The 13,133-nt window shown below is 39.0% G+C and overlaps 1 protein-coding gene across 1 annotated transcript in view; it reads right to left on the bottom strand.

Annotated features, from left to right (window-relative positions):
• Window positions 1-220: 220 nt before the first annotated feature.
• ADAMTS5 (ADAM metallopeptidase with thrombospondin type 1 motif 5) overlaps window positions 221-13,133 on the bottom strand; it is a 49,607-nt gene continuing 36,694 nt past the window's right edge. The window contains exon 8 of the mRNA XM_054068217.1: window positions 221-12,820. Coding sequence (XP_053924192.1) covers window positions 12,247-12,820 — 574 coding nt within the window. The 3' untranslated portion in view covers window positions 221-12,246. The remainder of the gene's footprint in view (window positions 12,821-13,133) is intronic.

Genomic DNA, 13,133 nt, shown 5'->3' with positions numbered 1-13,133 from the left:
CTCTTTCTCAGTCCACATTTGTAACCGATTTTGTTTGGCTTCCAGTTTGCCAGAAGGGAAGAGTGTGCTTTAGCCAGGGAATGCTGCTGTCCACTGAAAAATGTGTTTGGACGGAGCAGCTTTTTCATGGATGGATTGTGGCTTTTGGCAGCATAGGTGGCAGGAAGAAGTTACCATAACTACTTATAACATTGAAAAAAAGAGACTTTAAGTAAAGAGACATTTTTGAAATAATGCTTTTATTAACAATCCTCATAGAATCAATCAGTTCAATATGATGGGTGACAGGATACTGAATGTGGTCTCTTGGGTGTATGCTAAGGATACACTTCTACACTATATTCAGGCATTGGCTTGTAAGGTACATAGGGGAGGAAAATATGTAGACAGCCAGAGAACTGAACATAATCTGCCTTGCGTGGGATTTCAGGGCTTGGCTAGAATCACACTACAGTGTTAAATAGCAGACTGAAAAAAAAAATAAAATATGTTTTTCAAAAGCTTTAAGGATGTGATTTACAAATTCACTGAAATGATTTAGAAATGTGAGCTACATTTTAAGTCAACACTAAGGCTATGTCCTAAGTGTAGACATAATTTAATATTTATCTATATTCAAATGATGGATACTATTCAGATTTAAAGCCCAGATACAGTTGGCTAACACTCAACATTACTGGAGCAAACTCAGGGATGGTTTATACTGGGTCAAACCCAGCCGAAAGTTTTTCATCCTCAACATTACACCACACATTATTGTCACTGGCAAATTGCTTTGGTACTTTTTTGTGTGCTGTTGGAATCAGAAAACATTTCACACTGCTAAAATAACCTCCGTCTATTGCCATATGGATACTGCTGTAGTTTCTGTGGTCCTCTAGTGTAGTGATTTAGCTACAGCCAGCAACTAAGTACTTCACTTACTCCTTCCCTCCGGTGGAATGGAGAGGAGAATTGGAAAAACAAAGGTAAAACTTGTGGGGTGGGATACAGGCAGTTTAATAGAACAGAAAAGGAAGAGAAAAATAATAATAATAGTAACCAAAGAATATACAAGGTGAGTAATGCACAGTGCAATCAGTCACCACTCACAAACCAATGCACAGCCTGTTCCTGAATAGCAATCCCCTCACCCCCCGGCTAACTCCCCTAGTTATATACTGAACACGGTGAGACACATTATCAAAGATCCCCTTGGCCAGCCTGTGTCATCTGTTGCAGCTGTGTCCTCTGCCAGCTTCCTATACACTCTCTGCCCTCTTCTTGGCAGACCAGTATGACAAACTGAAGAAAATTAACTCTATGCCAGACAAACCCAGGGCATTCAGCTACTTTCCTTCAGTTGTAAGTGAGAAGTAACTGTGTCTCCTATTTTTTTCATTTTTTGGCCACTTGTGGTTTTTTTTCCTAACCTAGGTCTTTAGCATCCTCATTTATGTATTTCTAGAAACCTGACTAGCTCTGAAAACAACCCAGGTGATGATTTAAATAAGTATTATGAATGTGGCCAAAGGAAGTGGAAGGTGCAGGCTCTTAGGAAAAGGAACTCGAGACTGGAGCCACACTGGAAGGGCCTTCAGCAGGCTGAGGCAGGCAGAGGCCCTTTAGAGGTAAAGCGTTTGACAGTAACCTCACAACTTGTCTTACGTTCTGCCTCTGCTGGGCCTTAAGAAACTGTTTTTGGGGAAAAAAAAAAGTTACTACACAACTAACTCATCCCTGAATGATAATTATTCTGATGGAGAGGGAAACAAAATATCCTTTGTTTCTTCCTCTTCTCCTCTGAAGTTCTTCATATATAATACTACAGTTCACAGTTTCATTTTAACCTGATGAAGGGCTAGCACTTTGATGGCGATTTCCTGCATACATGAAGAGGCTGAGGTTTTCAGAAAAGTCTTGCAACTTCCTTTCTCCCTTTGAATTGAAGCTGAAGAGCATTACAGTGTGGCTTATGCAGCCAAGAATCTGACTGTGTATTTTGGCATTTGAATGCCAGACTGGTTGGTAATTTCCCCCTAAATCCTTTCATAGCTCAAATTCCTGTCAAAAGAACCTATACCTCTTTAGCCGCCGGTTTACCATACAGAGTCTGTGTCCGCTCTCTGTGGCTGCCCTGCCGTTTGGGTTACCCCTCAGAAGCACTGCTATTTCACGTGCTTTTATTTGGTTGTGTGCAGCATATATTTAAAATGAAATATTGGCCGAAACCCCTCTGGATGGCTGTCAGATCCTAGCATGCCACATAAATATCTGTGTGAAAACATTCCTTACAGCCCACACAGAATGCATCTAACACTGTTTTTTCTGGACAAAACCAGCCCTAGCACAGCAAGGCCTTCAGCAAAGGACCACTTCCAGTGGGCAGAGCCCTGTCTTAAATTGACCACTTTAAAGTGCTCTGAAAGTTTCCAGTATAATTTTCATTACCCTTTAGTTACAGACCACCTTTACTAGGTAACTAAGCTCGTTTGCCAACCTGTTGGCTAGCTGCCATCTAAGCAATTGCCTAGGTGGCCAGCTGCCAGCTTTCAACTATTTCAAGATGTTATAGTTACCTGATGCTCTCAGGCACTATGGGACTGTAGTGGTGTTCACTGCCCCAGTGCCTTCCTGCCTACCAAGCAGATGTTTCCCTGGGGTACCTTCATGACTTTATGGCTGCATGGGGTTTGCTTCTAATGGGCTTCTGCTGGATTGCCGATTGAAGGCAATTTGCACGTTTTTTTTTGCAAGGATGTACACTTTATGTGCGCTAACACATGCGTATGGCCCTTCTGTGGTCACTGGCATGGCTAGGGCAGAATTTACATCTGCAAATCTCACTAGGGCATACAGATCGTAACAGGGAAATTATCAGTGGGCATGAGAACGCCCAGCTCCCATCAATAGAGGGCCCAGGCACACCATCTGCTACCGCAGCAACTCAGACTCTAAAGGAGTGAGGACTTCAGTGCCTCCAGAGCGAAAAATATAAAATCCATCTTGACTGCACTCTCTTGAAGTAACACCATAAAGGTATAAGGAGAAAAAAAGATGACTAGCAGAACTGGTGCTATGAAAAGAATTCATTTCTGATGCACAACTCTGTGATGCACTCATGTGAGCTAGAGGTAGGCATGTCCTTGCACACATGCAGGATCTGAAAGTTCAATCTGCTTCACCCCTCAAGACAATGTGAGAGTTGATGCCAGCAGGGCTCTCGTGTGGCTGCTAGGCTCACCCCCTGACTCGCCTCTTCTCCTGGAGCTACAAGGGCAGGGAACACTGTTCCTTTAACACCCAACTGACAGCAGTCACAATTTACTGGGAAGCATTGCTACTAACGTGAGTTTGGTTAGCAGCAACTCAGGCTTATGCAGTTAGAGATGTGTGGGAGAGTTTGGCTTTAGTTCTGCAGATTCAGGTCCTTTAGGTAAAGTCTTAGTGAGGTAGAAGAATAGATGTAAGAAATAACATAAATACACACAGTGGAACCAAATGATAGCTAGACAGAAATACATGCTTACAAGTTTCCTGTGACAAAATGCATTCATGCTAGTAAGGATTACAGAATACAACACTTCTTATCCCTTATGCCTTCTGAGGCATCTTTTTCTTTCCTACAGGTAAATGCATGTGCACTCTCTGGAATTACATCCAACTGTCCTGTCTAATGGTATTTGTTTAGCAACACTTGTAGAAGTGAGGCTGTGGTGGCAATGGCCACAATGGCCTCTTTGAGAAGCTCATCCTTAGGTTGCACATGATGTTCATCTACTTTCACTTAGACAAACATTTCCCAGAATAATAGAGGGAAGGCAAAGAGATTGCCTCCCCAGTCCTCCAAGTATGGAAAATAAGAATTTTTCCTTGACTTTTGTTAAATTATTTTTCCACACACAGTTCCTCTCCAGCCCTGTCCTTGGGTCAGCTTAGAATGCCAAATGGTGTAAGTATGATGAAGGTATTACGTTAAACTTCACAAAGAACAGCATAAGGAGGAGGTAACAGTATAAGCAATGTGGAAAGACTTGAAAATTTTCTAGTTCAATTATTGATATATACTGAGGTTTCAAAAAAATGTGTTTTTTTTTTTTTTTAAAAGTTTAGCTAGGGACTGAAATTGGATCAAATCCAACTTGCATACCCACCTAAAAATGAGAGGTGGGTCTACAAGTTCAGAGTCTTAGGAATAGAAGTCTCCCTCCTCATACATAACTACATGTAGTTTCTGAAGAGGTGAAATGTCACATTATGAAGAGATGGAAAATACATTAAGAGAGAATGAGTTTATCTCTCTGATACAGAACAGTCCCTGCACAGTAATGGGATTATGACAGTGTTGGACATTTAACAAAGTCTATCTCTGCTCTATTTGTTTTTTCATGTGAACAGGCTTCCATTCCCAGTAATCGCTTACTCTGAGCTACTGCAAACTCTAAAATGAGAAATAAAAATGGAATTTTGGGAAGATAGGACCTGCTATAATCACTCAGTGACACTGCAGCTTGTTATGCAGACAAACATACAGAGGAGGTACTGAAGTATCTCTGAGGTGATAACACCTGTGGAGTTCTCTAAGAGGGAAAATATATCTAGAAGTAGAGGATTAAGCTGTTGCAAGTTCTCATGTCTGCTATTTCTAGCTGCAGGTGGGCAGAAGCAGACAAGGAGTTGGTAGAGGTTTTGCTCTGCCACAGCATCCTGGCTGTGGGAAGATGCAGAGGGTGATGAACACCTGTTAGACAATTTTTACTGAAGAGTGTAGCAGATTAATCGTCTCCCTAAAGGGTAAGGGTAAATGGTAAAATTGCCTTTTAGTACAAGTTTTTAACTGTGCCCTTCACTGCTCTTGACCACTTTATTCTTTCTGATGGGCAGTGGCCAGTCATAGAAGACATCCAGTGTAAACGTATAAACAAGATTTTCTGAAACACTTTTACATATGTATAGAGTATGTAACAGTAATATCACAAATATGTAATATTGTGCATATATATAGACATATACTGTACCAAGCACTTAGCAGGACAGCTCTCTTGTAATGTGGTTCAAGCAGATCTATATGTAATATAATAGATTATTAGACAAATTTTTCTGAAGACTTTGGATCTCTCTACAGTGACTGGCAGCTCTGTAAAGCTTCACTGCTGTTGTTTGAACCTAGAAAGTAAAGTTATTCCTAGGTATATATAAGTTGTTTCTGTAAGTAAGAACAAATTTCATTTACAATTTGTAAAACAAAATAAAGGGAAAACAATTTAAAAAAAAAGGCAAAATCCAAAATTCTTAAATCACCATCAATATATTAGACACACACTCAGGGTAAGATTTAAACAGGACAAGTTTGCTCTCACTTTTGGAAAGAAAGCATCATTTTCAGGGAACAAGAAAAACTCCAACGTAGTGTTGTGGAATGAGAAAGGATAAGGAAGAAATCAGCATGAAAGGTAAATTATAAGGCATAACAATACAGTTCGATTAGAAAAGTAAATCTTGGTCATAACCCATCTTAAGAGCCACACTTCACTGGGGTGAAGTGTGTATATAACTCTGTCTCACTAGCCCAATCCCCTAGTTACTGTTCTTGTTCCTTAGACACATATGCTGTACCAGCACATCTGCACACATTGCACTCTGCCATTATCCATTCTGGCAGGTTCTTACTATTCTTAGATCATTTTACACAGTATTTACCATCTTTCTGCACTGCAGCAAACAGGAACTTTTTCTAAGGCTCTGGAGAGGGGCCAAATACCGCTCTCTGCTCTTTCCCATTATATTTCATCACTCAGAAAAACACTTTGACACAACTCCACCCCACCACAGCTGAAGTGCACTGTTTACATATTGAAAGAACATTGATGACTTACTTAGCATAGGGATGAGCTCAATCTCTTTATGCTCATCTGTGTCTAGCGGGGCACAAGTGGCCAACAATATACCATACAGGACAAATATTTTAGACCTATGATACAGTTTATATTTATTACTTTTACTGAAATCACAGAACCAAATGTTTTAAGATTACAACTGGTAAATTATACATATGTTATAGTTTACAAAACAAAATATTGGCCTTCAATGTGTCATAGTACAGTGTAGACCTTGTACAGTTCAGTTCAAATGAATTTATATTTGCATAACATATTTATGATGTAAACTGGCTGACATAGTAGTGCTCTAAAAATGTTAACTCTCTCTGATTAGACACATACTAGGATGAAAAGAAGTTCTGTGACTCCTCTTGTTTTTTCATAGGGTACTGGTATTTCAGCCAAGAGTTCTGTAATGCACAAAGTGACACTTTACAGAATATGCTGACACCAGCAAAGTCTATGAAGAGGCACATAATATTTATGAAATAAACTAAGCAAACCCAAACCTTGTGCTTTCCCTTTAGTCTTCCCTACAATATCTCTCTTGTTTCATCTTATGTTAGACAGATGACCTGGCAACAGTAATTGAATGATTTATTGCTCTACGGGAGTATTATACTGTCTCCAACTTACTTGAATTCAGTACATTATTTCCTCTATCTGATGGGATTTTAACAAAGCATTTATGCTTGACTGTCAATGAGTATGTTTCATAGGATAAACTATCTAAAAATTTCACAGTCCATATGATAAATTGTGTAAACAAGTTCCTATAAATTAAACGACAAAATTATGCTGTCACTTAAAGTGGTATTTCTGAAGCAGCTCCTGCAAAGCCAAATGATGTAATGAAGTTACTTTGAATTTACATAGGTACAACTAAACTCTATGTGAGTGGGAGTAATGCAGACCCAAATATTTGTTTTTGTCTATACATACGCATGTGTTTATATATACACAAGCATACACATGAACACACAGAAAATATGCATTTGCAGTTAAATTCTACATGTGTTCATGCGTTTCAACATGGACTATGAAATGCTGGTGTATGTGGAAGTGATTTTAGTGTCCTTACAGTGACCGTGAGCCTTTACAGACAACTTTCAAGGTAAATGACATTATAAGTTTTGTTTTCGACTTGCAACTCCACAACGTGCAGAATAATGGGACAGTATCAAGATGTTTGGTATGGTGTGTCAGGAGAGAAGTTCCTACACCACTCACCTGGAAGACTATGAATATGTTTGAGGCATTTCACATCTTGTACACCATCACTGACACTTGCATTTGTAGTGAAATCTAAACCCTAGAGCTACATTTGGTGGTGCCAGCAGAGGACCTAATAATTTCTTTAAGAGTCATTACTGATACACATGATAAATGAGAAATATCTGCATTTGCAACATTATTTGAAACAAGAACGTTGCACTAGCTTTACTATACAAGCTAATATGAGTGTACCCACAGCAAAAAACCCTCTTGAAAATGCTGCCAATAAGAAGTATGAATGAGGTGATGCACTATGGCAACTCTGTAAAACTAATCACTTATTCAGAAAAACTAACAAAGCCCTCCGAACCAGCATATTTTTTTTTCCGGAAACTGCAGCCTATGCTCAGAGACTCTATTTTTGTCGCTTGCCATAGGCTCCATCTTCCTCAGTGACAAACCCCACAACTGTTGACATTTCATTCTTACAAATCCTGTTTAAAGCCAGCCCTAGAGATCATCAAAGTCAAGGCTCATAGTAATTTCTTGGGTTTTTGGAGTACATTTTCAGTGAGGAAGCATCACCCACTGGCTGTCACAATTTTATGTAAAACCTTGTAGCTGACTCTCAGTCTTCAGAAGTGCGTGGATGGCAGCAGACAGTGGGGAGAGAGGCTGAGATGGCATTTATTTTGTTGTGAATGGGGACACTGATAAGGAGGATCTGTTTCAAACTATTGAAAGTTATTATTTGCAGTCTGTATTACTGCCCTTACGTTGAAGTGGCTACATAAGTCACTTGTATTGTGACAAATAAACTGACTGTAGGAAAGCTGTAGGTTTGTTTATATTGCATTCTTTTTTGTTTACAGTGGGTCCAATACAAGTTCCCTTGAGTTTAGCAGTAGTTGGACTGGAAAAGAAGTGGAAGCAAACAGATACTGTTATTTTCAAAGAAACACTGGGAATACATGCTTGGCTGGCTACGCCTGATGTGGTGCAAAGAACCAATGCAATGAAGTAAAACATTGCAAAGCTTTCCAAACTGGACTCTTGACTTTTTATAGCCATATATTTATATTTATGTATGTATATAAATGGAGGAAAGACTGAAAAAGTAGCTTTTTTTAAAGGTTCAGTCTTCATAAACCAAATCATATGTTGTTTCAGCTGTATTTTTAAAGAGGCACACAAGAGTTTATCTTCAGTATTTTCACTTAAACATAAGAAGCTGCATGATGGAAGACTCACTTGACAGCCTGGCAAATCACAGATCCTTGACTCACATATAGAGGACTTACGTACTGCAAGCATTAACCTGTTCCCATTGAAGCAAAGAGTAAGACTCCTGCTAGCTTTGGTGGTAAATCACTGAGGCACACATTGCACGCACTTGTGCGAAGCAAGACTGCTGTCTGACTTCTTTAGGAGCTGGTATGGGTGGGTTTGGGTCCACAGAGCATTGTGACTTGTTAGTTGAGAGATTTTGGAAGTGAAGTGTAACAAGGAGCTTTGAGCATGAGGTGTCACAAAATTAAAAATCGCTAAGGAAAAGATGGCAGCAGAAAAAGAATATACGTCTGTACAGTGTGCACACATGTATACACATATATTCCTGTTTCATGCAGAAAGCTTTCTAAATAAAAACATAAAAAAATAACCAGTGCCATACATTATGTAAACTCACAAGGCGTACTTTCAACACAAATTTGAAGCATAAATTAAAAGACAGAAAGAGAGACAGAGACGATAGCAAAACATTTTAAATATAGAATTTGCACAATTGGTATTTCTGTTAAATAAGAATAAATAAATTCATTACATCCGTTCACATACCAGTTGTAAAAACAATAAATTATTTTATTTTTTTCAGTGCTGTGTTGCCTTTTTTTTTTTTTTCTTTTTACAGTTGTTATTAATCCACAAGACTATTCCCTCTCCCCCTCACGATAAAACTGTTTCCACAGGAGGGCAGGTAAATTCAATTCCTTGTGTACAGTCAAACCAAAGATGATAGGATTTTTTTCCTAGTGAGAATGTCTTATCTGCAAAGCAGATGCCCTAACTGCACCGATGCTTCGGGATCCACCAAAGGACACTAGTGATGTGTCCTGAAAAGTCAGCAGTGAGTTTAACACTGAGCATTGCTGATTTCTATGCAAAGAGCAATACTCCAGGTTTCGATCCCCTAGATGCATTTTAGGAATCTTATTTGGCAACACTTGGTAGTAATGTAAACAATGACATAGCAGTGTGAGAGACAAGGAATTTAGTCGAGAAGCTGACATGACAAAAGTCATATACCTGGCACCAACTTTTCATTCATCAGCTACATGAGATAGCTGTGACTAACAAAAGCAAGGTTTGGATTTGGAGTCTGATTACAAAGAACAGCTAAAAAGCAAGTGTTAACTAGAGCAGGATGACCTAGTTTATCTTACACTTTCAGGGTTGCTCCCTTGGCCCTCTTACCATATAAAGGCCACTGCTTTTTTTGCATCTTAATTTTCTTCATTACTACACTAGTGAAAAGGGGAAAAATCACTATAGTGGTTCTTTCTCACACTTTTTTATTTTTTATAAATAAACTCTTCCTACGAAAAAGATACTCTTGATTTGAGGAAGCTTTAAATTTATACCCGCATGTGGTATTGCTCTTCTGGAGCCTGAACAGCATCCAAAAACTTTACTCATCTTGTTGAATATATAATAAATTACTACTAAGATGCAAACACAAATACTTGTGCATTGTGTCTCTATTATGATAAAATACAGGAAAAACAAACGCCACTTAATACAACAGCTGTATGCAGAGACAAATGTTAAGTCTATGCTGTGACATATTATCTCCTTATTTTTCCTCTCATGATGTTTTCTAATTGTTATGAACTTTTATAAGAGGTTCTAGAACATGTTAATACATTTATGAGTGTAAAAATTAGATTGTTTGAAGGAAAAATAAGACACTTAAGTGATCTTATGTTAACAGGTAGAGAAGACATAAACCTTAACTTTCCAGATCTCTGCAAATATTCAGAGCCTTGATTGCTGTTCTTAGGGTGGGATCACAGATTGAGTGGGGAATTTTCCTCAAGATTCACCATTTTGCATAAGAATACTCCTAACAGGAAGGCCACATCACTTTTGAAAGCTGAAGATGACTAGTAACATTCATTGGTAATTCACTTGGACAGAGAAGGAGGCCCTGTCCCTGTTACTGTTTATTTAGAACAGGGTACAAAAATAGATACTTCTCCAGGTTTCATACTACTAGATGTACCAATTCTGTGCTGTTTTGAAATCATCACATGCTTTCTTAGAGTTCACACAAACATGCCTCAGTTGCAAAAACATGTTTGTGTCAGCCTAGAGTGAGACCTGCCCTTCGTAATACATATGCCAACAAGTCTTCTCTACTGATTTCATAACTGAGATTTTCAGGAGAGCCTGGATTATTTTACTGCCTGAGTACCACTGACTTACAGCTCAGAGGCTTGTCTGAAAATCCTCCCACTGTCTCACACTGTCCTGTGTGGATGAATGAGTGAATAAAAGACAGATGGGATTCTGTTTTCATTGGCGTATGACGACTACTTCTTTCGGTAACTGTTATCCTAGGGCTTAATTCAAAGCCTGCTGATGTAAAAGGAAACGGTTTTAACAGGATTGCTATCAGGCATCCACCTGTTACCTGCATAAGATGAAATGCCCATCTTCAGTCGTAGAACTTCTACCAGACAATAATGGGAATCAGAAGCTGTTGCCAAAGAGAACTATTAACAGCTACTGCCTGTACTGTGGAAACAGTCTTATTGATATTGGGCAAGCCCTCCACATCCTGATGTGGTTTGACTTCCTAGTGATCCCTCCTTCTCCCAGACATGGTAGATACACTAAATATGAATGACTTCTGTAGTTTTTAAAAAAAAACCCAAAACACACAGAAAACAATTTAAAAAAAAGTCAAATAGTTACAAACTTTTCCTGGTAAGACGAATACCAGAGTTAGACATGATGGACGAAACAAAAATATTAACTTCTTGCTGTGTTTTTCTGACCTTTATAGCCTCTTCAAAAGATGTAGGTACATTACACATTGTTAGATTCAAAGTGGAAGCCATACAGAAAGTAACAGAGAAAGCAGTTGAACACAGCCTCAGAATATCTGAGTCAGAAGACACTTGATTATCTTACCTGTAATTTTTGGTTCTCTAACTAGTTTCTATAAAATACAGTATGTCTTTGTTTTATGAAAAAAGAAGCCAGCAGCTATTGTTCATTGAGAACAAGGACCCCAAGCTGTGACACAGCTGGAACTAGTGGAAAGTTTACAAGCAAAGAGTACACAAATTCCTCCTAGCAGCCAAATCCTCACTCTGACATACACATGGTGAGGAGTCACTAATGGTGCTAGTATTTGAGCAATAGACACATGGGGATCCCTGGTCTGCAAGCTGCTGCAATGCTCCTCTGAGAATTTCTTGGCCGAAACAGAGTATTTGTCATAGAATGATACTCTGTCAGGAAACTTCTAGCACAATAACGTGTTTCCTTTTTCAAACCCAAAAGGTATTACTTTTTCAAACCAGCAGCAAGCTCTTCATTTTCCAGTAAAACATCTGCAGCCGCTTCTGAAGAATGGACCAAGTCTAGAAGGGCTGCCAATATACTTTGGTCAATCACTTTGCTTATGTAGTTTGTCTTTTGATTTTTTAATAGAATCAGGTAATATAAAGTGACAGACCAAATGAAAGATATTTACAGAACAGTATAAAATAAGCTACTGTGGTATCATGGATACATGCGATGTTTTCTAAGGACATACTGTATTAGAGGTAGGTGAAAAGGGGGAGATGATTCTGTGACCTTCAAATATCCCAGGATCCTCCATTCATTAGGTTTTCTTCTTTTGCATTATTTTATTTTATATTTTTGCAGACACTGAGGGCTTATAACAACTTTAATGCTTAGTTTTTTGATGTATTAAGATCACCCTACTATTATTTAAAGCAGTGCACGTCTTCATTTGGTCCAAATAGGCAGATTCTGCCCATAATTTGAGACTGTATGTAAGTACATTGAAGCTTTTGCTTCTCTCTGTCTGGGCAGACCTAATATCAGTATGTCAACAATGCTTAACCAAACGTCTTTTAAAGAAGATCACAACCACAGGTTAACACTTTTTCAACAAGCACTGTTTAAACGCTGATGGTCTTTGAGACAGAAGACATCCCTTGGCCAATTTTCCATGCCCATCTTTGCACTGGACAGTCCTGGTGTGCCATCCTGTGTCGCATGTTCGAGAACAAGAAAGCCAAGGCCCCGTAACCCAGCGGGGTTGCATGAGCTCTGAAGTTACTTTGCTGCTGCTGCTGCCACTGCTGGTGACAGAGTTAGTCATTTGCCCTTGCTTCTTTGGCACGAAGAAACTATAGCGGACATCCACTGGTTGAGTTGGATCAGTCGCAAGTATCTGCACAATCAGAACCTCTTTTGTGGCAGAGTGTCCCATTGCGTGCAAGAAATCATCTTTGTGACTCCAGCCACTGTAGTTCATGACAGTCCCATTGATGTCAATGATTGTTTCTGAAGTGGAGATCATATATTTTCCATTGACAAGGTACTCACCGCTCTTCTTTTTCAGGGCCAGGTAGGCAGTGAACCTGCTCTGGTCCTTAGTCTTGAACTGCCGAACTTTGATGTGGGTTGCCCCTTCAGGGATTTTCACCACATCTGTGTAGCCCTTGCTGAATGAAGGAAAAATAGAAGAGGATTCAGTAGTTGAAATAAACATCAAGTTTACTGAAGCACCTAATGAAGTCACTGGCATCACAGATCTTGCTTCGTTTTAGTTCAGGCCCTGAATCCATCTGGCTTGAGGGTCATCTAAGATTGATTTAACCAGATTCCAGGAAATTTCTATTGCATTTATTTCAAATTGCCTAATCTTTAACTGTAGTAACGATTTTATGTGAGTCAGATACAAGAGGAATGAAAAATAACAAATAGCTCATATATTTCAGCAAAGGGTGGGAGATATGAAATACAATGCACGCTTTG

The sequence above is a fragment of the Cuculus canorus genome, chromosome 1, assembly GCF_017976375.1.
Source record: "Cuculus canorus isolate bCucCan1 chromosome 1, bCucCan1.pri, whole genome shotgun sequence".
Lineage (NCBI taxonomy): Eukaryota > Metazoa > Chordata > Aves > Cuculiformes > Cuculidae > Cuculus > Cuculus canorus.
Note: the sequence above shows the minus strand (reverse complement) of the source record. Positions and strands in the feature narration are given on the sequence as shown.